Here is a 27,063-nt window from a genome sequence, read left to right as displayed (position 1 = left end):
ATTCAGAGTTAATACCTAACCTTAACCCTAACTGTAAAGAGTATGCAGAAATTGCCCATCAAAATTAATTCATTTGTTTCACGCTTTGAAGCTCGTACCCTGCAGTCAGATGTGATCTACTCTTAGCTTAGGAGCTGTAACACAGGGCTGAAAGATATACTGTATACACGCACCAAGCTGCAGAGAGCAGGCAGTGAAACAGGCAGTCAAATAGTATCTCTCCAGCCCTCCATCACTTCCTGGCCTGCCTGGGCTCTGGGCTGGCTGCTGAATAAATGATGGCTATTTAATAGTGCAGAGCCGCTCTAGACTCTGGACACTCAGTCAGCAATACACAGGTAGAGACAACTCTGAGACAGAGCAAGGCCACTATGCCGAACACAGCACATCATCGCCACAACACAGGCGACAGGTAACCTAGCGGTTAGAGTATTGGGCCAGTAACCGAAAGATCGCTACTTTGAATCCCCCGAGCTGACAAGGTATAAAATCTGCCGCTGTTCCCCGGAGCAAGCCACATAGCCTTAATTGCTCCAGGGTCTGGCTGATTGTGACCCCACTCTCCAAGGGTGTCTCGTGGGGAGTTGGGATACGCAAAATACACATTTCCAAATCACACCTGTATAATACATTCTTGCCCATCTGTGAAATAGGACAAATATACTGTATGTACCTCAAATAGTTATTATATATCAGTGAAGCCTTCAAAATATGTTCAATATGTGTGTCGTGTTGTGTACATTGTATGTGTGCATTTGTTTATGCAGACATGTATAGGTGTGTGGTAACCAATCCTCTAAACGAGTAGACAATATGAATCGATTGTAAGGGATTGTAGTCATGTACAGTAGCACTTTTAAGGTGTCCAAAGCCCATTGCAATGCAATTACGTCTCACCTCATCCTCATCCCACTTCCAAGTCTGTAAAAAAATCCCACACACATTCCTCTGACTGCAGTTGTACTCTTTTAATTAGATCTAGTTTATATTCTGCTGCCAGTGAATCTAGCTGCGATTCTGCTCCAGTTCAGCTCCAGTTTGCTCTTTGATCACATCAATGAGACTTTTAATGTGGGCGACTGTCATAGGGACTCCTGTTAGTACTTACAGACCTGCGACCTCGGTCTGTGAGTCATTCTTTGGTATTTGTTTATTTGTGGGTTCATGTGTTTGCATGTGGGATGAGTGTTCGTTTGTGTTTGTTTAAAAAGTCTTCCAAATGACCTCCATCCAGTAATGTTTGTGCTTTGGAATTTCATGGAGCTTTGTGATTCTGCTTTTATTCATTTTGTATGGCTGTCCAGTGTCCATTTCCTCTCCTTCAAGTCATCTTCTCTCTGATCTTGTCCCTGAATGTGGTGTGACTAGAGCATCTTTGTGGGGGCTGAGGTTTGAGGGAAAATGTGAAATGAACATTTCACACTTCCCACCCCAACAGTTTAGCGATGGGGTTAGAATGTCAACATTGGTGACCAAATCTCATGTCATCGTCTGCAGTAATAGGGTGTGATTTATGTGCGCACTTGTGTGTGTGTGCGTGCATGTGCGTAGGTGTCAGGTGTGTGTGTGTGATGCATGAGATGTATTTTTAAAGGCATATGTGTGGGTCTAAGTTTCTGTGCATGAGGACAGGATGTTAATGAGTCATGGTTCAGGAATGCAGTGTATTATACATGGTAAACCCAGATCCCACTGCAGCCACGACACCTACACTCTTTAGTAAAAAAGGTTCCAAAAGGGTTCTTCGACTTTCCCCATTGGATAACCCTTTTTGGTTCCAGGTAGAACAGAACCCTTTTGGGTTCCATGTAGAACTATCTGTGGAAAGGGTTCTACCTGGAACCAAAAAGGGTTCTTCAAAGGGTTCTCCTATGGGGACAGCCGAAGAACCCTTTTAGGTTCTAGATTTTTCCTAAGAGTGTAGGTCCACATGGAACACGACTCTTCCTATTGTTGTGCAGTGTCAGACAGAGGGGAACTAGAATGAACTGTGTGGGTCCAGATGAGTTAGGCCCCATGCCATAGATGACGAGACACACACTGAGTTATAGATGTGTAACCATAGAAACAAGCTTCAGAAATGTTATTTTGAGGTAAAGAAGACTGACAGTTTTTTACTCTGTGTGACTAGGGTTTCCATTGGCGATGGACGTATTAGACCAGGGCTCAGAGTGTACTAACCAATTTCTGTGTCTGGCTGTAAATGACAGATTCTCAATTGCTATGTCTGTCACCCATTGTTCATCGATTGCCATGGCAACACCACAGCTAGCACTTTAAATAGGGAATGGCTAGCTAGTCTATGATGTCTTTAGCTTAGATTCAAATCAAATCAAAATGTATTTGTCATGTGCACCGAATACAACAGGTGTAGTAGACCTTACAGTGAAATGCTTACTTACAGGCTCTAACCAATAGTGCGGGGAAAAAAAGGTGTGTGTGTGTGTGTGTGTGTGTGTGTGTGTGTGTGGGTAAGTAAAGAAATTAAACAACAGTAAAAATATATTTGAAAATAAGAGTAGCAAGGCTATATACAGACACCGGTTAGTCAGGCTTATTGAGGTAGTATGTACATGTAGGTATGGTTAAAGTGAGTATGCATATATTATGAACAGAGAGTAGCAGCAGCATAAAAGAGGGGTTGGTTGGGGGGGGGGGGGGGGGGGGGGGACACAATGCAAATAGTCCGGGTAACCACTTGTTACCTGTTCAGAAGTGTTTTGGCTTGGGGGTAAAAACTGTTGAGAAGCCCTTTTATCCTAGACTTGGCGCTCCGGAACCGCTTGCCATGCAGTAGTAGAGAGAACAGTCTATGACTGGGGTGGCTGGGGTCTTTGACAATTTTTTCCTCTGACACCGCCTGGTGTAGAGGTCCTGGATGGCAGGCAGCTTTGCCCCAGTGATGTATTAGGCCATACGCACTACCCTCTGAAGTGCCTTAGGGTCAGAGGCCGAGCAATTGCCGTACCAGGCAGTGATGCAACCGGTCAGGATGCTCTCGATGTTGCAGTTCAATCAGATCAAGTGTTAACCGGCGATAGTAGACACCCGCATAGCAGATGTTTTGGCGGTGTCAGAAGTGGAACTGCATTGGAGCAGTCAAATTGGTGAGCCGCTGCTCTTGCATCATTGTCACAAAGCCCCACTCGAAGTTACAATAGCGGTTCCCAAACTAGGGGACCCATGTGGGGTCACCTGATATGAAAATGGGGTCACGGGTGATTTTCCAATATTCTGAAAAAACATATTTACCAAAATATATATATATATATATATATATATATATTATAATATTGTCTTTGTGTCTCAAAATCATTGAAATGTGGTTAACCTTAAAAATCGAAATGAAGATTATTCAAATCTAAAAGATAGAATTCAACTAGAGGGTGCCCGTAGATCATTGGAAAAGGCGGCACTTGACACTTGAATCATTCCCATGGTGATTGGATAGGCCTGCTGTCGTCTCCCTCTGGAGCATTAATGCCGTGTTCACAACAACTGGGAATTAGAAACTGGAAACTTGGAAATCTCAGACTTCAGATTTCAGTGCATTCAAGACAACTGGGAACTCTGAAAAAGACGAGCTCCAACTGGGATTAAAAAAAAACAGTGATTCAGCTCAGAATTCCAACTCGGGAACTCAGGTCTCTTTCTAGAGCTCCGACTTTCCAACCTGAAGATCACTGATGTTGTGATTTGACCTCATATTTTTCCAAGTGGTCTTGAAGCACCATAAAACTCATGGTACCCTTAGCCAGCTCATACACTATATATGCAACGTATGTGGACACCCTTTCAAATGAGTGGATTTGGCTATTTCATCCACATCCATTGCTGACAGGTGTATAATTCGAGCACACAGCCATGCAATCTCCATAGACAAACATTGACAGTAGAATGGCCTTACTGAAGAGCTCAGTGACTTTCAACGTGGCACCGTCATAGGAAGCAACCTTTCCAACAAGTCAGTTCGTCAAATTTCTGCCCTGCTAGAGCTGCACCGGTTAACTGTTAGTGCTGTTATTGTGAAGAGCAACAACGACTTAGCCGCAAAGTGGTAGGCCACACAATCTCACAGAACGGGACTGCCGAGTGCTGAAGCGCATATCGCGTAAAAATCGTAAAAATCGTCTGTCCTCAGTTGCAATACTCACTACCGAGTTCCAAACTGCCTCTGGAAGCATTGTCATCACAATAACTGTTCGTCGGGAGCTTCAAGGAATTGGTTTCCATGGCCTAAGATCACCATGCGCAATGCCAAGCATCGGCGAGGAGGAATAATGGTCTGGGGCTGTTTTTCATGGTTCGGGCTAGGCCCCTTAGTTAGTTCCAGTGAGGGGAAATCTTAATGCTACAGCATAAATGACTTTCTAGACGATTCTGTGCTTCCAACTTTGTGGACACAGTTTGGAGAAGGCCCTTTCCTGTTTCAGCATGACAATGCCCCCTGTGCACAAAACGAGGTCACTACAGAAATGGTTTGTCAAGATCGGTGTGGAAGAACTTGATTGGCCTGCACAGAGCCCCGACCTCAACACCATTGAACACCTTTGGGATGAATTGGAACACAGACTGCGAGCCAGGCCTAATCACCCTACATCAGTGCCTGACCTCACTAATGCTCTTGTGACTGAATGGAAGCAAGTCCCCACAGCAATGTTACAACATCTAGTGGAAAGCCTTTCCAGAAGAGTGGAGGTTGTTATAGCAGCAAAGGGTGGACCAACTCCGTATTATTGCCAATGGTTTTGGAATGAGATGTTTGACGAGTTGCTGTCCACATGCTTTTAGTAATGTAGTGCATCTGTGTGAAGATGTATTCAGTGCTCTCGTCTGCATTAAAACCAAATATCGATCCAAGTTTGATTTGACAGCAGAGATGAGATGCGCAGTGTCAACCACGCCCCCTGACTTTGAGAAGCTCCGACGTGATATGCATTAAGCACACCCATTTCATTAGTGGTGGTGAGAGAAGATACATAAATTATGTCTGTCTAATTTGCAATTGACTGTCATAGCCCCGCATGAAAAATATGTAATGGTGAGTTGAGAAGCCAATCAGAAATACTGTGTTAGAATGTTTTTCAAATGACTGACATAGCCCCAAATAAAGAAGTTACCATTGGCTGTTAATTACATATTTTTTTTCACATGGTTGGGCTCGTGAGAATTTTCAGATATCAAAATGGGGTAGTGGGCCAAAAAAGTTTGGGAACCCCTACGTTAGAAATACAGAAAGAGAAAGGGTAGGCTATATAGAAATAATGACGCTCAAATTGAAAAATCATTAAACAAAATAATGAGGAGTTTTATCATCATAATGGAGGCGTGGATTGCATCTCACATTCCAGTGTTCCAACTCGTAAACAAGGCTGCATGGGATTTCTGTTAATGTCTCACTGTGTGGCAATGTCTTCTTTAGGTATTTTATTTATTTTACCTTTATTTAACTAGGCAAGTCATTTAAGAACAAATTCTTATTTTCAATGACAGCCTAGGAACAGTGGGTTAACTGCCTGTTCAGGGGCAGAATGACAGATTTGTACCTTGTCAGCTCAGGGATTTGAACTTGCAACCTTTCAATTACTAGTCCAACACTCTAACCACTAGGCTACCCTGCCGCCAGGAGGCACTTGTGGATTTGACAGCTCTAACACAGTTCGACTTCCGACACCGTCAGAACAACCGGGATACGGATGTTGGCTTAAATAGATCTGATTGAATTGAGCCCTTCGACTTTGGTAGTTGGAGTTGGAGAGCCTCTGAGCCTACCCATGTTTGCTGTTCCTTGCTGCCTGGCAGGCAGAGCAGGCTGTCCTGTTATAACTCACTGCTGACCTCTAACCCCTGCCTGGTCTTTATCACAGCTGTGAGGTTCCCTTCCTTCTGAGGATGATAACTGAAATGTAACGAGTTATGAATCAGCAAAACCCATCCCACCGTTTCGCTTCCGCTGCACAGGCAGTTGAACATCCTCAATGGACATTCCTTTGACGAGTCATAAGGGGGAAGTCCTAATTCTGGTGAGTTTTGTTTGAGGAAAATATATTGAGTGCAGGTCTCGAGTTACAAATCTTTTTTTCTGATGTGCTCTACTTCGTATGAGTTGAGCATTTCTTTTCTCAGACCGTTTGAAGTTTGGAACATCTCACGCTGGCTTGGTTTCAAAGCTTTAAATTGGACCCATAGTTAGCTAAATAGGTCTCTCTTCTCCCACATGTTTGCTTCTGAATGGTCAGTTTCAAAATATTTTTTTTTTACACAAATGTCTGTTGGTTTATAGTGCTATAGACCAGGTGCTCTGGCTAAGCAAACTACTAATGAAGGGCTCCCAGATCAACTAGAGTCCCAAAACCAGAGTGTACGGTCACAGCGAGACACACATTCCCTCGCCTCTGACTCATGCGGTCAAGGGAACTGTTTACGGGCCCAGCCCTATATAGGGTCTCAGAGAAAGGGTTGTGGTCAAACCAAAATCACAGAGCTATGCTTGCTCCAGCACAGTTTTAAAAATGTATACTCCAACTCTGTGGAAGTGAGGGAATCCTCTGAAACTCTTCTGATTAAATCCACTCTGACCACATTCCCACAAACCCCTGCTTTTAAAATAAAACCCCTCTCACTATTCCAGACCTGATATAAATGTCCTCCAGTTATGGTATTTAAAAAAAACTTAGCCTGGACTCAAAACCAGCCACTTAACTTGTATTAGTCTCTAATAGATAAGAACCCCTCACTTTGTGGAGGGATTGTAACGTGTGTTTATGGGGCGGAAATGTTTATGGCCCAGTTTGCAGTGATAAAGAGGCTGTTGGCTGGACTGGGAGTCGTCACACGGCTACAACACTCAGCAGCAACGACGGCTGAATGAAAGCAAGAAGGGTGGGGTGGGGGGCAGTATGTACACAGTTAAAGAGAAGGGGGAAGAGAGTGGGTGGGAATCAAAGAGGCAAGATACAGTATTTTGACATTCTTTCTAATGTAGTCTAACATGTGTTTGTCATTCTGATAGCTTTGGTGTTGATATTGGTGTGGGTTGTACTTGAGTGATTTTGGGGGCGGTGGGAGCCACAGCTCAGCCCGGCTCTCTGGGTCAGAGGACATGTCCCTGTCAAAGACTGGTGCTAATTTATGGTCCTACGGTCAGGGACGGAGGGAGAGAGGAAGAGAGAGAGACGGAGAAAGAGAGAGTGGGAGAGACCCGGATGGGGATATTGTACAGTGGGAGAGGGCAGGAGAAGAAAGAGTTGGAGAGAGTAAAGACAGCAAAAACAGCAAGAATAGAAAAGAGAGTGTGGGGAAGAGAAGAATCAGGAGGAGTATGAGGAAGAGCACCTGTTGGACAGAGAGACCTGTTAATAGTGGATGTAGAAACATTTTTGTTTCGAGCCATCTGTTGCACGAGGACATCAAATCTCAGGAATCTCAGCTATAGAGACAGGAAGGAAGAGGATCATAGAACAGACAGTTTGAAGAGTGGCTGCTGCTTGTTCTGGATTTGCCACAGCATCGATTCCTGTAAAAGGACCATTCCTGCAGATCTAGCAGTGCTTCACTCTCTCATTCTCATCTCTCTCCTTGTCTTTACACTCTTAGGAAACAGGGTCCGAAAAGGGTTCTTCGGTTATCCCCATAGGAGAAACCTTTTTTTGTTCCAAGTAGAAACCTTTTTGGTTCCATTTAGAACTCTTTCGGGTTCCTCTGTGGAAAGGGTTTTTACATGGAACCCAAAATGGTTCTACGTGGGACCAAAAAGGGTTCTCCAATGGGGACAGCTGAAGAACCCGTTTAGGTTCTAGAGAGCACCTTTTTTTCTAAGAGTGTGTGTTTGCGAGTGAAGGGTGTGTGGGTTTACCTCAGATTGGAGTTCTCCCTCCAGCATGCCTTACCTTGCAGTGTAGATGGGCAGCGGTTGACTGCTACATATAGAACTGGGTCTTCTGTCAAGCATGTCTGTTCTTGCTCAGACATTATGAGAACAAACAGGGATGCAAATATTAGCTGAGAACGTCTTGAAAACGATGCACATGCTTCAATGGGGCAGAAGGCAGTGTGTTGTGATTCTGGATGGTCAGATAGCTAGCAACAATGACAAGAAACTGCCACGTGGGGAATGGTTGGTGTCTCATTTCAGCTAGTTTTATCTTGTTCTTGATACCATGTCTTGTTATGAGGTAGTTTGACTGATGTCACGTCTATGCTAATATGGCAAAAATCCACTAGCTAGCTAACAAACAACTGTAACAATGTATTTGAGAGACAAGAAGTGCTCATTGTGCAACTTTATTAATGTTTTCAATAAACATTGGAGACGAAATGTAGTTAACATGTTTTCAATAATCTAAGCCAACCCTGTCTGTTTTGCTCCATAACTTCTGCATCTCCTTCATGGGTCACATGGTTGTGGCTATTTCCCCTCTGCTGCTTCCCAAACTTCCCTCAGAACAAAAGAGCCACAGAGCCGTGGCCCTTTGGTGGAAAACTTTTACAGCGTGTTTATTGGGATGCCAAACAAGCTTCATTTAGTTTCCGCAAAAGCGAGAAAGTGTCGGGTCATTCAACTACACACACGCAAACATACGCCTTACACCCACATTTTGTACACACAAAAGGATTTTCATAAGAGCCCATAGTGTCAGAACAGGTGGTGAAAGGAAGAGAACTTTGTCTCTGCACTCCAACCCAACACACAAGTTACCACAAGCGCTCACACGATGAGTCACACACTCATTCACACATTCTTCCATGGTAGACCCTCATACTTACACAGCCGTGACATCTATTCATTCCCCTACTCTCCTTTCACCTATACCCTCCCATCTCTCATCTGCCTCTCTCCTCTCTGGGTAGTGGGGCCGGTAATAAATCAAATGGGTGTGTCTATGCCTGCGGGGTGGATGGCGGCAGGGCAGGCTGACTCTGGGCTTTAAATAACCTGTATGTTTTTATATCCAGAGGGGAAACCCCATCAATAGTGGCCTCTACTCTCCCATCGGCTGCCCTGTCAAAGGCCTGTTACACTCCCCCCATCTACGGCTGAGTCGGCTGCCCTGTCAAAGGCCTGTTACACTCCCCCCATCTACGGCTGAGTCGGCTGCCCTGTCAAAGGCCTGTTACACTCCCCCCATCTACGGCTGAGTCGGCTGCCCTGTCAAAGGCCTCCTCCCTCGCGGTCTTCGCCGCCTCTCCCTCAGCTACTGCCTCACATGGTCTGCTCTGCTCCCTCCGTCGTTGTCCGAACGAAATGTCTCTCGCTCACCACATCTTTCCCTATTCCTTATCAAGGCTGCCGCTTTTCCATCCCTCGGATCTCAGTAACCACATGGTCTATCCAGACACGGAAGCTGTCCATTTCCTTCACAAGTCTCGACGTGCTGGGCTTCACGGTCTGTGAATGTGAATACTGACAATTCTAATTGTCTCCGGTTCTCTGTCTTTGTGTCTTTGCAAAATTCCATTACATAGCTGGGGGGAGTTAAGGCAATACAATTCACATCGTTATTCACGTCATATACAGTGGGGCAAAAAAGTATTTAGTCAGCCACCAATTGTGCAAGTTCTCCCACTTAAAAAGATGAGAGAGGCCTGCAATGTTCATCATAGGTACACTTCAACTATGACAGACAAAATTAGAAAAAAAATTCCAGAAAATCACATTGTAGTATTTTTTATGAATTTATTTGCAAATTATGGTGGAAAATAAGTATTTGGTCACCTACAAACAAGCAAGATTTCTGGCTCTCACAGACCTGTAACTTCTTCTTTAAGAGGCTCCTCTGTTTTCCACTCGTTATCTGTATTAATGGCACCTGTTTGAACTTGTTATCAGTATAAAAGACACCTGTCCACAACCTCAAACAGTCACACTCCAAACTCCACTATGGCCAAGACCAAAAAGCTGTCAAAGGACACCAGAAACAAAATTGTAGACCTGCACCAGGCTGGGAAGACTAAATCTGCAATAGGTAAGCAGCTTGGTTTGAAGAAATTGTGGGAGCAATTATTAGGAAATGGAAGACATACAAGACCACTGATAATCTCCCTCGATCTAGGGCTCCACGCAAGATCTCACCCCGTGGGGTCAAAATGATCACAAGAACGGTGAGCAAAAATCCCAGAACCACACGGGGGGACCTAGTGAATGACCTGCAGAGAGCTGGGACCAAAGTAACAAAGCCTACCATCAGTAACACACTACGCCGCCAGGGACTCAAATCCTGCAGTGCCAGACGTGTCCCCCTGCTTAAGCCAGTACATGTCCAGGCCCGTCTGAAGTTTGCTCGAGAGCATTTGGATGATCCAGAAGAAGATTGGGAGAATGTTAGATGAAACCAAAATATAACTTTTTGGTAAAAACTCAACTCGTCGTGGACAAAGAATGCTGAGTTGCATCCAAAGAACACCATACCTACTGTGAAGCATGGGGGTGGAAACATCATGCTTTGGGGCTGTTTTTCTGCAAAGGGACCAGGACGACTGATCCGTGTAAAGGAAAGAATGAATGGGGCCATGTATCGTGAGATTTTGAGTGAAAACCTCCTTCCATCAGCAAGGGCATTGAAGATGAAACGTGGCTGGGTCTTTCAGCATGACAATGATCCCAAACGAAGGAGTGGCTTTGTAAGAAGCATTTCAAGGTCCTGGAGTGGCCTAGCCAGTCTCCAGATCTCAACCCCATAGAACATCTTTGGAGGGAGTTGAAAGTCCGTGTTGCCCAGCAACAGCCCCAAAACATCACTGCTCTAGAGGAGATCTGCATGGGGGAATGGGCCAAAATACCAGCAACAGTGTGTCAAAGCCTTGTGAAGACTTATAGAAAACGTTTGACCTCTGTCATTGCCAACAAAGGGTATATAACAAAGTATTGAGATAAACTTTTGTTATTGACCAAATACTTATTTTCCACCATAATTTGCAAATAAATTCATAAAAAATTCTACAATGTGATTTTCTGGATTTTTTTTCTCATTTTGTCTGTCATAGCTGAAGTGTACCTATGATGAAAATTACAGGCCTCTCTCATCTTTTTAAGTGGGAGAACTTGCACAATTGGTGGCTGAATAAATACTTTTTTGCCCCACTGTATTATCCATCACATGTGTCCCGTTATGCAGTACCAATGATTCATACTGCACAACATATTTAATATAGCAAGTTAACAATGTGTCATCATACAATCCATAGAAGCCATTTAATCAAGCACATAGGGATCAGAATGGGAATTTTGCAATGACCCATCACATTGCATTCCAGTGTGTGTCCTTGTAACGGTGCCAGATGTGACTGTTGGATAGCTGCAGTAACTCTGTTAAAGCGGCGATGCCAGGTGTCCACAGGCGCTATGTCCTGTACAGTGACAGGATGATAAAATGTAGTGAGGAAGATTCAAGACAGGGAAATGACCAGCTGACCACAAACTCGAGCTCAGAATAACTCTGCCCTTCAGGAAGACAGCCCTGGTTATAGGGAGGAGAGAAATGCATGTGCAAGTGAATGATTGAAAGGGATGGGAGAGATTACGGTTAACATACTGTATATTGAGTTAAAGACAGCTCTGCTTCTCTTCATTAATTACTGCTCAGACTTTGCCAGACGTGCTGGATGGATGACAACACTGCAAGATCAATGTAGCCTGAAGGCAGCTAGCTTCTCACCCTCAGATCCTTGGTTATTGTTAGCAACAGAGACAATGTGATGTTATCCCTGTAGGCGGAAGAGCAGAGCCCTGTGGCCAGGTGCTGTGGTCATTAGCTGGCTGCTGCTGCTTAGTTATTCATGTATTCAGACTGCCTGCAGGGGGGCACTGCGCATCACCTTCTATTGCACCCTAGTGAAACTTCCAAGACACAGCCATTTTCCTGCAGATTAAGGTTCTCTCTCTGGGTTTACCTTTGGCTGACAAGTAAGAAAGTGAGAAATTGACAAGAAACACCAGTCTCAACGTCAACAGTAAAGAGGCGACTCCGGGATGCTGGCCTTCTAGGAAGAGTACCTCTGTCCAGTGTCTGTGTTTTTTTGCCAGTCTGAGATATGGCTTTTTCTTTGCAACTTTGCCTGGAAGGCCAGCATCCCGGAGTCGCCTCTTCGCTGTTGGCGTTGAGACTGGTGTTTTGCGGGTACTGTTTAATGAAGCTGCCAGTTGAGGACTTGTCTGTTTCTCAAACTAGACACTCTAATGTACTTGTCCTCTTGCTCAGTTGTGCACCGTGGCCTGCCACTCCTCTTTCTATTCTGGTTAGAACCAGTACACAGCGTTGTACAAGATCTTCAGTTTATTGGCAATTTCTCACATGTAATAGCCTTTATTTCTCAGAACAAGAATAAACTGACGAGTTTCAGAAGAAAGTTATTTGTTTCTGGCTATTTTGAGCCTGTAATCGAGCCCACAAATGCTGATGCTCCTGATACTCAACTAGTCTAAAGAAGGGCAGTTTTATTGCTTCTTTAATCAGGACAACAGTTTTCAGCTGTGCTAACATAATTGCAAAAGGGCTTTCTAATGATCAATTAGCCTTTTAAAATTATAAACATGGATTAGCTAACACAACATGTCATTGGAACACAGGAATGATGGTTGCTGGTAAGGGGCCTTTGTATGCCTATGTAGATATTCCATCAAAAATCTGCAGTTTCCAGCTACTAGTCATTTACAACATTAACCATGTCTACACTGTATTTCTGATGAATTTGATGTTATTTAAATGGACAAAAAAATGTGTTTTTCTTTCACAAACAAGGATATTTCTAAGTGACCCCAAACTTTTGAACAGTGGTATACATGTATGTCCCCTTGGGCCCTTGAAAGTCATGGTTCTTTATTTGATGGATGATTAGTGTGGAAACATCCCCTCTGTGTCGTGTCCCTCTTGTGCCCTGACGCCAGCTAAAAGGATTAAAACAGCCAGCTTCTTCAGTCATCCTCATACCTCTGTCAGCTTCTATTCAGTTACTTTCCCCCGCAGTCACCAGCATCCTCCACACACACGCACACACACGCACACACACGCACAGTCTTGTATAACTACAGTCCTATTCAGTCCTATTTTCCCTAACCACAAACTAACCCTAACCTTAACCCCAAAACCTAACCTCAACCCTAACCCTAAAACTAACCCTAGCTCCTAACCCTGAAACTAGTTCTAACCATAACACTAATTCGAACCTTAACCCTAAACCCCCTAGATTAGAAGTCTGTTACAACTTCCGCCGATATCGGCTCCTCTCCTTGTTCGGGTGGCGTTCGGCGGTCGACGTCACCGGCTTTCTAGCCATCGCCGCTCCATTTTTAATGTAATCCATTTGTTTTGTCTTGTTCCCTGCACACCTGGTTTTCATTCCCCAATCAATTCATATGTATTTATTCCTTTCTTCCCCATCATGTCTTTGTGTAGGATTGTTTGTGTTACGTGTATTTTGATATTGTGGATATTGTTACGTGCATTACTTTTTGTCTATGTTCCGTGTTTTGGGCACATTTCATGTTACTTTGTGCTGTCATTTTGACCAGAATAAAAAGTGTGCCTGTTCACTACACTCTGCTCTCCTGCACCTGACTTCACCTTCAATACACACTCTGAACAAGGTCAACCGATTATGATTTTTTACCAATTATTGGAGGTCCAAAAAAAGATTGATCGGCCGATTTCTATATATATATATATATATTTGTTATAATGACAATTACAACAATACTGAATTAACAATTAACACTTATTTTAACTTAATACATCAATAAAATCAATTTAGTTTCAAATAAATAATGAAACATTTTCAATTTGGTTTAAATAATGCAAAAACAAAGTGTTGGAGAAGAAAGTAAAAGTGCAATATGTGCCATGTAAAAAAGCTAACGTTTAAGTTCCTTGTTCAGAACATGAGAACATATGAAAGCTGGTGGTTCCTTTTAACATGAGAACATATGAAAGCTGGTGGTTTCTTTTAACATGAGAACATATGAAAGCTGGTGGTTCCTTTTAACATGTGTCACGATCATTGGAGTGAATGGACCAAGGCGCAGAGTACTTAGAGTTCCACATGTTTAAAAAAATATGAAACGCACCAAAAACGAAATGTGATGTTCTGGGCTGCTCACAGGGAGCTACACAAAAACAAGATCCCACAAACAACAGGTGGGAAAAGGCTGCCTAAATATGATCCCCAATCAGAGACAACGATAGACAGCTGCCTCTGATTGGGAACCATACCAGGCCAAAAACATAGATTGCCGACTCTAGTCACAACCTAACCTAAACAAATAGAAAATTAAAAAGAGCTCTAAGGTCAGGGCATGACAACATAAGTCTTCAATATTACCAGGCAAGAAGTTTTAGGTTGCAGTTATTATAGGACTATTTCTCTCTATACCGTTTGTATTTCATTTACCTTTGACTATTGGATGTTCTAATAGGTACTTTAGTATTGCCAGCCTAATCTCGGGAGTTGATAGGCTTCAAGTCATACACAGCTCAATACTTGAAGCATTGCAAAGAGCTGTTGGCAAACGCAGTGTCACGGCCGTCCTCCTCTTCATCTGAAGAGGAGAGGCGAGATGGATCTGAGGACCAATACGCGGCGTGGTAAGTGTCCATGGTCAATCTTTAGTAAAGAAAGTAGTGAACACTGAAAACTATACAAAACCAGTAAACAAAATAACAACCGTGAAGCTAATCATATGGACTGTGCTGAAACAAGCCATCAACATAGACAATCACCCACCAACAAACAGTGCAACCCAGGCTACCTAAGTATGATTCTCAATCAGAGACAACTAATGACACCTGCCTCTGATTGAGAACCATACTAGGCCGAAAACATAGAAATGCCCCAAAACATAGAAAAACAAACCTAGACTGCCCACCCAACTCGCGCCCTGACCATACTAAATAAATACAAAACAACGGAAAATCAAGGTCAGAACGTGACACGCAGTATAGTGCTGTTTGAATGAATGCTTACGAGCCTGCTGCTGCCTACCACCAGTCAATCAGACTGCTCTATCAAATCATAGACTTAATTCTAATATAATAACACACAGAAATATGAGCCTTAGGTCATTAATATGGTCTAATCTGGAAACTATCATTTCGAAAACAAAACGTAATTATTTCAGTGAAATACGGAACCGTTCCGTATTTTATCTAACAGGTGGCATCCATAAGTCTAAATATTGCTGTTACATTGCACAATGTTATGTCATAATTATGTAAAATTCTGGCAAATTAGTTCGCAACGAGCCAGGCGGACCAAACTGTTGCATATACCTTGACTTTGTGTGCAATGAACGCAAGAGAAGTGACACAATTTCCCTAGTTTAATATTGCCTGCTAACCTGGATTTCTTTTAACTAAATATGCAGGTTTAAAAATATATACTTCTGTGTATTGATTTTAAGAAAGGCATTGATGTTTATGGTTAGGTACATTCGTGCAACGATTGTGCTTTTTATGCAAATGCACTTTTGTTAAATCATCCCCCGTTTGGCGAAGTTGGCTGTCTTTGTTAAGAAGAAAAAGTCTTCACACAGTTCGCAACGAGCCAGACGGCCCAAACTGCTGCATATAGCCTGACTCTGTTGCACAGAACGCAAGAGAAGTGACACACTTTCCATAGTTAAAAGAAATTCATGTTAGCAGGCAATATTAACTAAATATGCAGGTTTAAAAATATATACTTGTGTATTGATTTTAAGAAAGGCATTGATGTTTATGGTTAGGTAGACATTGGTGCAACAACAGCGCTTTTTTCGCGAATGCGCTTGTTAAATCATCCATTTGGCGAGGTAGGCTATGATTCAATGATAAATTCACAGCCACCACATCGATTATATGCGTCACAGGACAAGCTAGATAAACTAGTAATATCATCAACCATGCTTCTACACCTGCATTGCTTGCTGTTTGGGGTTTTAGGCTGGGTTTCTGTACAGCACTTTGAGATATCAGCTGATGTACGAAGGGCTATATAAATAAATTTGATTTGATTTGATCAACCATGTGTAGTTAACTAGTGATTATGTTAAGATTGATTGTTTTTATAAGATACGTTTAATGCTAGCTAGCACCTTACCTTGGCTCCTTGCTGCACTCGCATAACAGGTAGTCAGCCTGCCACGCAGTCTCCTCGTAGAGTGCAATGTAATCGGCCATGATCGGTGTCCAAAAATGCAGATTACCGATTGTTATGAAAACTTGAAATCGGTCCTAATTAATCGGCCATTCCGATTAATCGGTCGGCCTCTACCCTAGATATAGCAATTGACCCTGTGGGGACTAATAAAATGTCACACATTAGTGTTGACCTTTATGTCCTCAGTGAAAGCAAGCTTTAATTTGCTGTTATGTGCAGTAGTACCAGTCAGTCTCTGCAGTGCAGAAGGTCCCTCTCTTACCCTGGCTGTTACCATTGGATCCTGACTGAGATGCAGACTCCACTTTCTCTGCTGGTCAGCTGTCCCCTGGCCCTCTCATTGTCCCCCCTCATCCTGCTGGGTGGGGACCCTATTAAGAGCACAGTCGCAAGCAGGGCAGGTTGTTCAGATCATTGATAGGTAGAAGATGGAGACTGCTATGCCAGCTGTGTGATACTCCGATCCTGATTCCTGTCCCCCCCTCTCCATTATCCAGGACCTCAACAGGAAACAAGAAGCCCTAAAATCCCTGGATTGTTGTTGTTTTACTGGAGTCTAGAATTGGGAGATTTTTGTTGCTTGCCAAAGCAGTTAGGCGCTACAGGCTAAGAGATTTTAATGAGCTATGACACTTTGTGTGTAGTATTTGGACAAGCATCACTGAAAAAATATTAATCAGAGACTGTTCATATGGTTTTAAGTGTCTAGTACTTACGTTTTGCAAAACGCTTCCCTCTGCGGTTGCCGTCTGTTGAAGATTTAATATCATGGTAGCAAGATGACCAAATCATGACCCATTTTCCTGATGGTGTTGGATTTAACGTTAGTGAGCCCAAAGTCACGGTACAATGATTCTCTCTGTTGAATAACAGGAGCTAGATTAAAATGAACCAGAAAGCTCTCACTTCATCACTCCTGCATATATTTGGTGAGGCTATTGCTTGGTACTTTTCAAGTCACTTGATGTGCTGTAGGGAAGTAAACTGTTTCCTCCTATGCTGAAGTGTTTGCCCCAGATAGTCTTGTCTTACCTACAGTAGCACCAATAACACAACATCTCAAAGCACGTAGAGAAAGTGAAAGCACCACTGCCATCTCAGATCTGGCCCTGTGGCTTTCTGCACATCTACGTAAGAAGATGCAGAGACAAGCACTCGGGTTACTAGGTACATGTTTGTCTTGTGTGTTTTCAGATAAGAACGAATGAAGCGGTGAAGGAAAAAGAAGCTTTCCTTTTCACCGTGATGGAAGAGAGATATAAAAACACTTTCTCAGTCTGCGGTTGTAGACCCTAGGCTGCACAGCCTGTTTGGCTTCCTTTGGCAGTTTCAGGTGTAAAACCGCAAGGTGCTGTCGTGCAGGCAACTGGGACGCACGATACAGCCTGTAACAACTCAAGCGGTTGCGCTTTTTGTGTAAAGATACTGTTTGTGTGTCTTGTTAAAAATACGAAAGTGCATTGGCAATGTAGCACCGGCGGCAGTCAATTTAATTGTTCCTTTCTCTCTTTCACTTAAATACAGTTGTCAAACTTTTTGCCTGCATCCTCTAAATTCTCCATTTCTGTCACTCTGTCTCTCCTCTATTTCTGATGGCAGAACACTGTTTTCTCACAGCAACACTAGGCTGTGTGTAGTGACAGCACTGTGTTCTCCCCCCCTAACCATTATACCCCACATAGTCTAGATGGAATAGAATTAGCAAATACATGTCATGGTTGTCTTACAGTATAAATGGAATCAAACTTGATCTGTGGTAGTTTCCAGTGAAGGCTACTCTACTCTCTCTTTCTGCGTTTCATTTCTCAATATCCTGCAGCTATCGGCTGGATTCCACGTATCCGACATGAGCTTGGATCCTCCAGCTGGAACTAGTTTCAAATGGAAGTTCCCCAGAGAAATTGGGTTATTTATAGAGGCATTTCATTTTGGGATCGCTGACCCATGATACCACTGTCTTGGAACAGATTGTATTGAAATGCAAAAACTCTCAGCTCCAGCTTTTACTTTGTTCTTTCTTTTCTAGTTTTCAGTCTCTGTCCATCTCTTCTCTCCGGCTGGAGTCTTTTTGAAACTCGCTCCCTTTTGCACTCATTCTTTCACTCCCCTGTTGTCGAGCCACGCTGATTTGCCCCTCTTTTTTCTCTTGGACTTCATTGACTAGACTTTTGTTTGTGCTTATTGTATCTGTCTGCAGTAGTCACTCAGTATTAGGATCACTTCCCGGTCCAATACCTTGATCCGCTCTTTGATGTTTCCCTACAAGACTCAGATCAGTGAATGTGAACAAATACCCCCTGGAGCCATAAGAGGGAGACAACAGGTAGTCCATGCAAACCAATGAGATAATTCATAGAACATCAGCTGACCTTCTAGGTCATGGATGGGTCCGAAGATCAACTTGAACTTTTGATTGGCATGTTGACAAATGCTAGTCTGTCAGTCGGCTTTGATATTGTTGAGGTGGGTCTTTGATCATTATGGAGAGAGACGCAACAGCTTAGCCCTTTATCTCAGCACCCATACACACTCTGTGATATTCCAGAAACAGACACAAACACTCTTCACCCCTGACCTCTGAAATGAAGTGACAAGAAGAGTCTGTTGTGGTAAAGTCAACTGCGCTCCATAGAAATGTATGCATGTTTCCTTTGTGGAACCACATTTAAGTGCAATGTCTGCCTGTCTGTCTGTTTGAATTTTTTTTTTTTAGCAGACTGTTCAACCTCCTTTTACGCTCTAAGTAGACAGTTACAAAATAGACCATTCCTACACAGGGGTTGAAATGTATTTTCTTTGCAATCCTGATCCTGAAGAGCAACTTAGTGCTTGATTGATTCATTGAAGCCATACAGTACTGTCCTCTCCATGTAGGCCTAGGTGAAAACCACTGTGTATGTACAGCGAAAACACCCAGGTGTCTTGTCCAGCTGCAGCCTTCAAAACCCTCTGTCTGTCAGCCAGACACAGACCAAACATTTCCCTTCTTATCTCCTCTATACCAAAATGTAATCTCTTCCAATCATCGTCTTTGGGTTTCTGCACTCTTCTTCTGTCCCTCTGTTTCATACTTTCTATTATTCTTCTCTCGTTCCTGCTCTCGTTCTAACTTCCTGTCTGCGTCTGATGAGGTTCAGATTACAAACTTAACAAGAACCATGTATCAGCTCTGTTTTCCTTTTTCTTTCCCTCACTCTCCCCCTCTCTGCTTTCTCGGTCTCCCTTTTGTATTACAAGCCCCGGTTCCTATGTGTTTTCACTTGATTCAGTTCAGATTACATCCACAGTTAGCTGATAGAAGAAGAGTTGTGTCTCGTTTTCCACTTGACCTTCTTATTTTCGGTAGCAGCCTCTTCACCTGTTCTCCTCTTCTTCCACATACTTATATATATATATATATATATATATGTTCACTTTTTCTCTCAATAAAAGCGTTCCCTTTCCATGCGAGGGGACAACAGAAATGGCTTGTGGTCCAGACAGAGCCATTGTGTGTGTTTCTGTGTATATTGCTATCACAGACTGATATGTCGTACAAAGGCGACAGGGCCCAAACCATCTCTCGCTCTCACTCTGTCGCTGCCTCCCTTTTAGAGAGCACGAGACAAGACTCTCAGAGGATAGTGTTCAGTGTAGGTGAGAAGAAGGGGGAGGTTATCTCCTTCCTCTACTGGACTGCCTCAGCTTACTCCCACCACCATCTCTGAGCTGTAGCGTGAGCCCTGGTGCGGAGTGACAGAGTAAGCTAGTGAGAGAGGTGGGTGCCTACTAGGGGGGTTAGGCAGAGAGTTTATATGGAGGGGACATTAAAATGGCATGGCGTAATGAGGTGTTATAGATCGTCCCCACTGAAATCTTAATGAACATGAAATGGAGAATATGGATCACAAGGAGACTGCAGGCAGTGAAGGTGTTACATAGGTACATAATACATCTCTGATGGCACTGCTCCCCATCTTTCAAATCATCTCCGTTGTGTTTGAGATTCCTGAAGATATCCACTAGTACAGAGAACAGTCCGAGACAGAGATGGTATTTTAGACAAGATCTTTGAGAGAATGCATGGTGAATGAGCGTCCCTCATACATGTGTTACTCACAGGAACTGGTGAGTTTGCTGCTCAGTGTTTGGGACTAATGTGTTGGTCTATTACTGCAGAATCCTTGCTATGTTTATTCCACAATTTGTATCTTTGTACGTTTGGTGTGCCACGCTCGTAGCCTACGGTGGGTGTATTTTTATATTTAGTCTCTCTCATCAGCATATAAACAGCTTCCCTTAAGCCAGAGCAAATAATTATGGCTCAGCCATGCAATTGATCCATTACATGAGTCTCCCTCACACACATAGTGTTACAGGTCTGGTGTGATTAAGTTGCAGTAAACATGTCAGATACAGGCTCTGATGGTGATCAGGAGCGGGATTCTGCACTAGACTCCAGGCTCATCTCATGTTTTACACCCCAGAGAGTTGGTTTGGGGTGTTGATTTGAGTATTCATATCTTTTTACACCAAAGTCCTCTCATTCTCTTTAGTCGCCTCATTCTCATACATAGATAAGCTGTCGCTGCCTCTGGGGATCGGAAATTTAATGATCAGAGTTTCGGTTTCTATCCTTACAAAAAAACAGCTAAAACGGTCTCATCTCAGCCCCCCCCCCCCCCCCCTCTCTCGCTCTCTTTCTCTCTCTCTCTTACACTATCCTCTCTCCCCTCTTCTTTTTCTGTCTGTCAAGTCTACCTGTCCCTCATTGTCAGCAAATGCAAATGTATTCTTGCTGTTGTTGACAAGGGTCATGACCCTGCAAAAATGTGTTGTTTTATAGTACATTTTTTGCAATTCTGCACATATTGCAATAGGTCAGAGAGAAAATGTGGAGTTTTATAGCTAATCTCATGCTATTCTACACATTTTGCAATGAGGCTGAGAGACAATTTTGCAGTTTTACAGCTAATTTCCTGTAATTGTAAACATTTTTGCCATGGCTTATGACCTGTTCAAATCTGCCTTCCGGGGACTGTTGGGTGTGGTACTCTAGTGATGACCTGTCTGTAGAGTATTTTCATTCTGTCTTTCTGCATAATTTCTTTTCTGGCAACCGATTCGTCGGTGTCTAGGGACTGCAAGTTGCCATGGTGTTAAGCCGAAGTCTAGAGTCTGGACATGCGTGAGGTCAATGGGTTTACTGGGTTGCCATGGTGCTAGTTGAGGCTTCGTTTCTCATCCTTGGCTGTTTGCAAATTACCTTTGCAACTTTCTTCATGCTGTACTGGCTCTAGGTAATCTCTAACGTGTGACCATTCGTCTGTAACCTCCTGTAACTGGCACCAGAACAGTATGAAGAGGATGGCCCAATGTGTCTCGCCTACTCAGACTGATCCCAGAACATATTTCTGAACTCCACAGGGACACTGGACTTTATGTCACTCATTTATCGACCAGAGTGTTTTGCTGTGGCAGTTGATGGTCGCAGAATAGGAGTAGACTAGAGCGTGTAAAAAATACTATTGTCAAAGGAAGTTGTACTGTACTGTCTAGGGCTGTGGAGGTCACGAAATTTTGTCAGCCAGTGATTGCCAAGCAAATAGCTGCCGGTCTCACGTTAATTAACATAAACACATTTCGTATCCTCTGGCTTCCACACATAGCCTACAAGCCATTATAAAAAGTGTAATAAATCCATGTAATATAGCCTACACCTTCACAGTAAATCCATTATTTATTTTAGACAGGTCTAAAGAAGCACGGTGAAGAAAATGTCTATTTCAGAAGAAAATAATAGCATACTCGGATGTGGCTATGCCAAACGGTTGTGGGCTGCACTAGTTCATTTAGCAGACAAGATTTGCTTATAATTCCATGGCATTACTTTATATTATTTTATAGTATATAAAATACAATTGAACAAAGCTGAATAAAATATAAATGTTTTCTCCAAACGATTTGGGGGAGTGCACACATCCGACCATTCTGTGTTGAGCGGTTAACAAAGAATTAGGTACTCCTACAGTATATGCTTCATTTAGTTGTTCTACAAACGTTGGGCTATATGTTTTGATGTTTAATACATTGTAAGGCTGCATGATGAGACTCTAATGATGATTTGGGAAAAAAAGTATCTTGAAAGGCATGAGCCCTGCTTTGTTTTTTTTGTGCAGGCTGTACATACTCCAATAGTCTCTCATTCACAATTTGACAAACACTTAATAATGCCTCAAATTTCAAGGCTGCATCCCCTTTGTGGCCGTAATGCACCCTAAAAAAAGACATGCCTTTTGCGGGTCGCAGTGCTGCATTGTGCCCTTCTCCCGGTGTGTGATGCGCAATCCGTAGCGTCTCTCACAAGCCTCTCGGTCACATGATTGGGTCTTTCTCACAGGCTACAAATTAAGACAGACACATTGGGGATGCAACTGCGCACTTCCTGATCCAATTCCGAGTTGCATATTGAAGATATTTTTTCGTCAGCCAACAAGATGAGTAGGCCTTTCAAGAACAGCAAAAGCACTAGCCTATGTCAATCTACTATCCCCCATAGTACAAAAGTATTCTATTCTGTGCGATAAATAAATATTCCAATCCTAGTTTGGGACAGTTGTGGGATGCGATAGATCTCAAATTAATACAAACCTTTTTATGCAATGTGGCTGATGCAACAGATCAGAACATTTAGCTTAAAATGTTGATAAACTATTAGGCCATTTCTACACATTATAAGCGCAGCAATGCGCACATGGTAGTAGAATATAAGCATGAATGTTCCATTAGCAGAACACACCATTATCAAAAGTGACCGCAAATGCAATTAAGCATGTAATGCTTGTATTATTTGCCCACTTTAGTTGTGATACAAACCTTGTTAAAATATATAGGCCGTTGGGCTAGGCTACATGAGGTGTGCGACTATGATTTACTATGAAGTAAAGAAATGCTTATGCTGGGCATCATTCACAAGTGATAATATAGAATTCACAAGTGATAGGCTAATATTGTTACCAATCAGACTATTCTTGATTTAATCTTGTTTTCACATCTTCTAAATAATATATGTGTGACATTTGTTATGATTTAGAATGGACCATTATCATGCACCTGTATTGAAATGGGCAGCGGGAATAAATGCTTGTCATCTATGCACTTAAATAGTGAATGGAGGATGCTTTTCCCCATGGTTTATTTACATGTCAACCAGGTAGGCTATAGTCCTGTTGTAAATAAAAGCAATGTGCTTAATATTAGGAAAGTTGAGAAATAAATATAGTAGACCTAGCCTATAGAAAGCTGGTGGAATCCTCCTCTTTTTATTAGTGGCCATCACTCTGTTTTCTCACGCAATTGCATAGCCTATAGACATTTTGCGCAACATGACCTCATGGGCTCTCATGAAATGTTTGATTAGATTTTTGAATACATTAGCGTTGATGTCAGAGTGATTAGAAGGACAATAGACTGCTGAGTACCAGGCAGTTAGCAAGGTTTGTAGGCTACTAATGACCAGCAGCATCAGAGCTTGGAGAAGACTAATTACCGTGACTAAACGGTCATGTGGAATTTGGCTGTCTTCATGACTCGTGACCGCAGGTGTGGTGGTAATATGGTCACTGCAACAGCCCTAGTACTGTCCAACTAACCAGAGTCTCCATTTTGTGTTTGAATCTGCAGGTAGCCAACTGAGTAAAGGCGACCATGCACTCCTGAGTGCACAGCATCGCTCGTGTTTCCTGCTCTTTCCTGGATCATCATCGGCTCTGTGATGAACCACACCCCTAGCCCCCACATGGCCGAGGCCGCTAAGTCCGGGGCGGGCCTGCTCTGTGGCCTGGGCCTGGGGCCGGACAGGGTCCGCTCTCCTGATAGCCTGACCCACACGCCCAGCCCCACGGGGGGCACCCCCAGCTCCAGCCCTCCCCTGCTGCTCTCCCCTGGCCTGGGCGAGTCTGGGGACTGGGAGAGCCGTGAGGAGCTACGTCTGAGGGAGCTGGAGGAGGCCAGGGCGCGAGCTGCCCAGATGGAGAAGACCATGCGCTGGTGGTCGGACTGCACGGCCAACTGGAGGGAGAAGTGGAGCAAGGTGCGCTCCGAGAGGAACCGGGCACGGGACGAGGTGCGGCAGCTCCGCCAGAGGCTGGACACCCTGACCAAGGAGCTGATGGGCGCACGTCGGGAGCGCCAAGAACTGGCCTCCGAGAACGAGACACTCAGACAGGAAGCACTGCGTCTCCGTGCTGACCAGGCCTCGCCCTCCCACGCCCCCTCAGCACCACCCACCACCCCACCCTCCTCCTCACAGCCCCTTGTGGACAGCAAGCAGGACAGGGTGGGCGAGGGGCCCGGGTCACCAGAACAAGAACCAGTGAGAGATGTGGACACAGATAAACCTGACAGACAAAAGGTGGGAGAATGGTCACACACTTTAGTACCAAACAATGTCAGAGACACACTACAGTACTCTATAACCCAGCACAGATCTGAGCCAGGGGAAAGGTTGGTCAAAGTTCTTGGTAGAAGATATAGCACCAGTCACTTATTTGGGCCAGCGTTTCATCTTGTTAATGAAGAGCCAGCAGCAGATATGTCTCAGAGCTTAACCTCCAGCATTGTGCCTCAGTGGGAGCTCTGCTGAAGTGTAGCTTTTGTTGTTAAAATAGAATCTCCCCTGCACCACCCTATCTTCTACCCAAGGGGCACAGCTTGGGTACTGCATCATTGAAGCCCAGTCCTTTCTCTGTGAGCCTCATATTCTCAGACACTTTGGAGGGAGAGGAAAGTCCCTGTTAGACACAAAATAAAACAAGCTTCCTGTCACAGAAAAGCCAGTCATCTTGCGTGATTGGAAGGCATTGTAGCTGTTAGTGTTCTCAGATGTCCTTTGTCAATTAGACACAGGTCAAAATAGACTCCCTGAGCTGGCTCATCAGGTTTACAGTAGGGTAGCATTCTACCTGGGATCATAATGTATATTCAAGTCCCTTAGACTTAGAACGTGTTGTTGAGAGTTGGACAAGATGAGGTTTCTGTTTTTTAGGAAATGTGTAACTTGGAAAGGAGTGTTCAGCTGTATGCAACTCAAGCAGCAGTGAATACAGATCAGTGTCATTAGCAATCGGACTTGACCTTCAGCCAACTCACACACGGGGTGGGCTGCTGTTTCCTTGGAAACACTCTGACAGACACACACTCTCACACTCATACTGAACAGGAGGTCCACTTCAGGCATGAAAGGTAATGACGATAACCATTCTCAGTTTCCCAGTCTGGAGCCAAAGGGGAAACAGAAAATAAGTGAATCATGAGAAGACGTACAACACAACCTGGAGGAGAATGTCCAGTCAGATTCTTCCTCAGTGGCTCACCATGGGCCAACACTGAGCTCTCCCTAGGCAAGCAGCTGGCCGTGTATAATAAATCACTGTTGGATAAACAGCAGCATGAAAATGAGCTGGGCATTGTGGGGATGCTCACATACAATCCCATTTCCTGCCCCTCCATTGTTCTCTCCCTCTGTCTTACACAGACACGCTGAGTGCTTCCACATGTGGCGGGTTGAGTGAGAGGAGCAGCGGCTGCTCGCTCACCTCCACCTCATACATGAGCCTCTAGGTCCCCCTGCTGGCCACCGCTGGTAACAGCCTGTGTTTTTCCTTCAATCGGATGGTTGTGCTCTTGTGCTCAGCTCTCTCAGTAACAGGAGGTTGGCAGAGGGTCCGGAGCCCTGCGTGGTTCCCAGAGACAGGAAGAGAAGGAAGAGAATAAAAAATATGTGGTTGAAAAAGTTTTTGATTTCTCCGTCAAACGTCCTGGGAGTTTAATTTTTATAGACAGGGAATTGGGATAGGGCGTAATATGATAGCTGCTGTACCGGCGCTGTTGAGTTAGGAAAAAACCTGTCTCCCTGGTGGGGTTTAATTAAGAAAAGTAAATATTTGCGTCTCGGAGTGTGCTTCGCTCTCCAGCCTTCTCTCTTGGAGTGGAGCTGTGATGGCTGACGTCGGGGTTTCAGAGTGGAGTGACTCCACTGAATGGTTCATCTAATCAAATCAAATTTGATTTGTCATATGCTTCGTAAACAACAGGTGTAGACTAACATTGAATGAAATTGCATATATCCCTCTTCCTCATTCCTCTCTTCTCTCTGGTCATTCTCCCGGATTCTCCCTTTTCCTTACGCCCTCTGTCTGTCCCTCCCTCCCTCCCTTCCACTTTCTCGATCCTCTGTCATTGTTTCTTCCCTTCTATCTCTCCCTTCCCCTAGGAGCTGGAGCTGTTGGAGTCAGTGCTGAGGTCCAAGGCGGAAGGTCCAGACTCGTGGGACGCCCGTAGTGCCAGCAGCCTGCGTTCTGCCCTGAGTCGTCAGGACCGCAGCCGGCTGCTCTGGGATGACATCGCTGCCATGGAGGAGGACCCCGGCAAGATCAACGCCCTCCAGCTCCGCCTCGACGAATCACAGAAGGTCCTGCTCAAAGAACGCGAGTAAGGAGAGGGGATCGAGGGAGGAGGGAACGAGACTGAAGGAGGGCAATATTTAGAGAGGTTGAGGACTGTTCAATTATGTGAAGGTGCTTTCCTCAGATATATTATGGCTCGTATGGAAATTAGCATTCATGTTGAGTGTGTAGAAAGTGTAGACAAGTAACTGCTCTCTCTCTCCTCTGTTCCACCGTTGGCTGAGATGCCAGTCTCATAATTTACAAGCAGAGCCTCCTGTTTTTTTGCCTGAGCTCAGCTCTGGCACCGCTTGCAGCTTCCCGCTCTCGCCAACACTACCATCAGCCCCATTATCTTTTCCATTAGAATCATAACTGTTTTCTGAGCTCTCTGGAGGCTGCTGATTGGTCTGCATCTTCAGGTCCAACAGTCTGGCAGAGCCCGTCTGTCTGTAAGACTGGTTTCTGTTGGGCTATTCTGGAACATTCATTCTGTCAGTGCCATGGGCACCCT

General features: G+C 44.0%; 1 protein-coding gene and 1 long non-coding RNA gene across 2 annotated transcripts in view; one reads left to right on the top strand and one right to left on the bottom strand.

The window, feature by feature from the left end:
• The window catches only part of LOC149971375 (uncharacterized), a 318,492-nt gene that overhangs the window by 31,428 nt on the left and 260,001 nt on the right, over positions 1–27,063 (bottom strand). The window lies entirely within an intron of this gene.
• LOC110506389 (coiled-coil domain-containing protein 102A) overlaps positions 1–27,063 on the top strand; it is a 69,314-nt gene that overhangs the window by 9,891 nt on the left and 32,360 nt on the right. Inside the window, exons 2-3 of the mRNA XM_036963790.2 lie at positions 23,788–24,517; positions 26,378–26,595. Of these exons, the coding sequence (XP_036819685.2) occupies positions 23,879–24,517; positions 26,378–26,595 (857 nt within the window). The 5' untranslated portion in view covers positions 23,788–23,878. The remainder of the gene's footprint in view (positions 1–23,787; positions 24,518–26,377; positions 26,596–27,063) is intronic.

The sequence above is a fragment of the Oncorhynchus mykiss genome, chromosome 26 (genome assembly GCF_057628025.1).
Source record: "Oncorhynchus mykiss isolate SJ-2025 chromosome 26, ASM5762802v1, whole genome shotgun sequence".
NCBI classification, from domain to species: Eukaryota; Metazoa; Chordata; class Actinopteri; order Salmoniformes; family Salmonidae; genus Oncorhynchus; species Oncorhynchus mykiss.
Note: the sequence above shows the minus strand (reverse complement) of the source record. Positions and strands in the feature narration are given on the sequence as shown.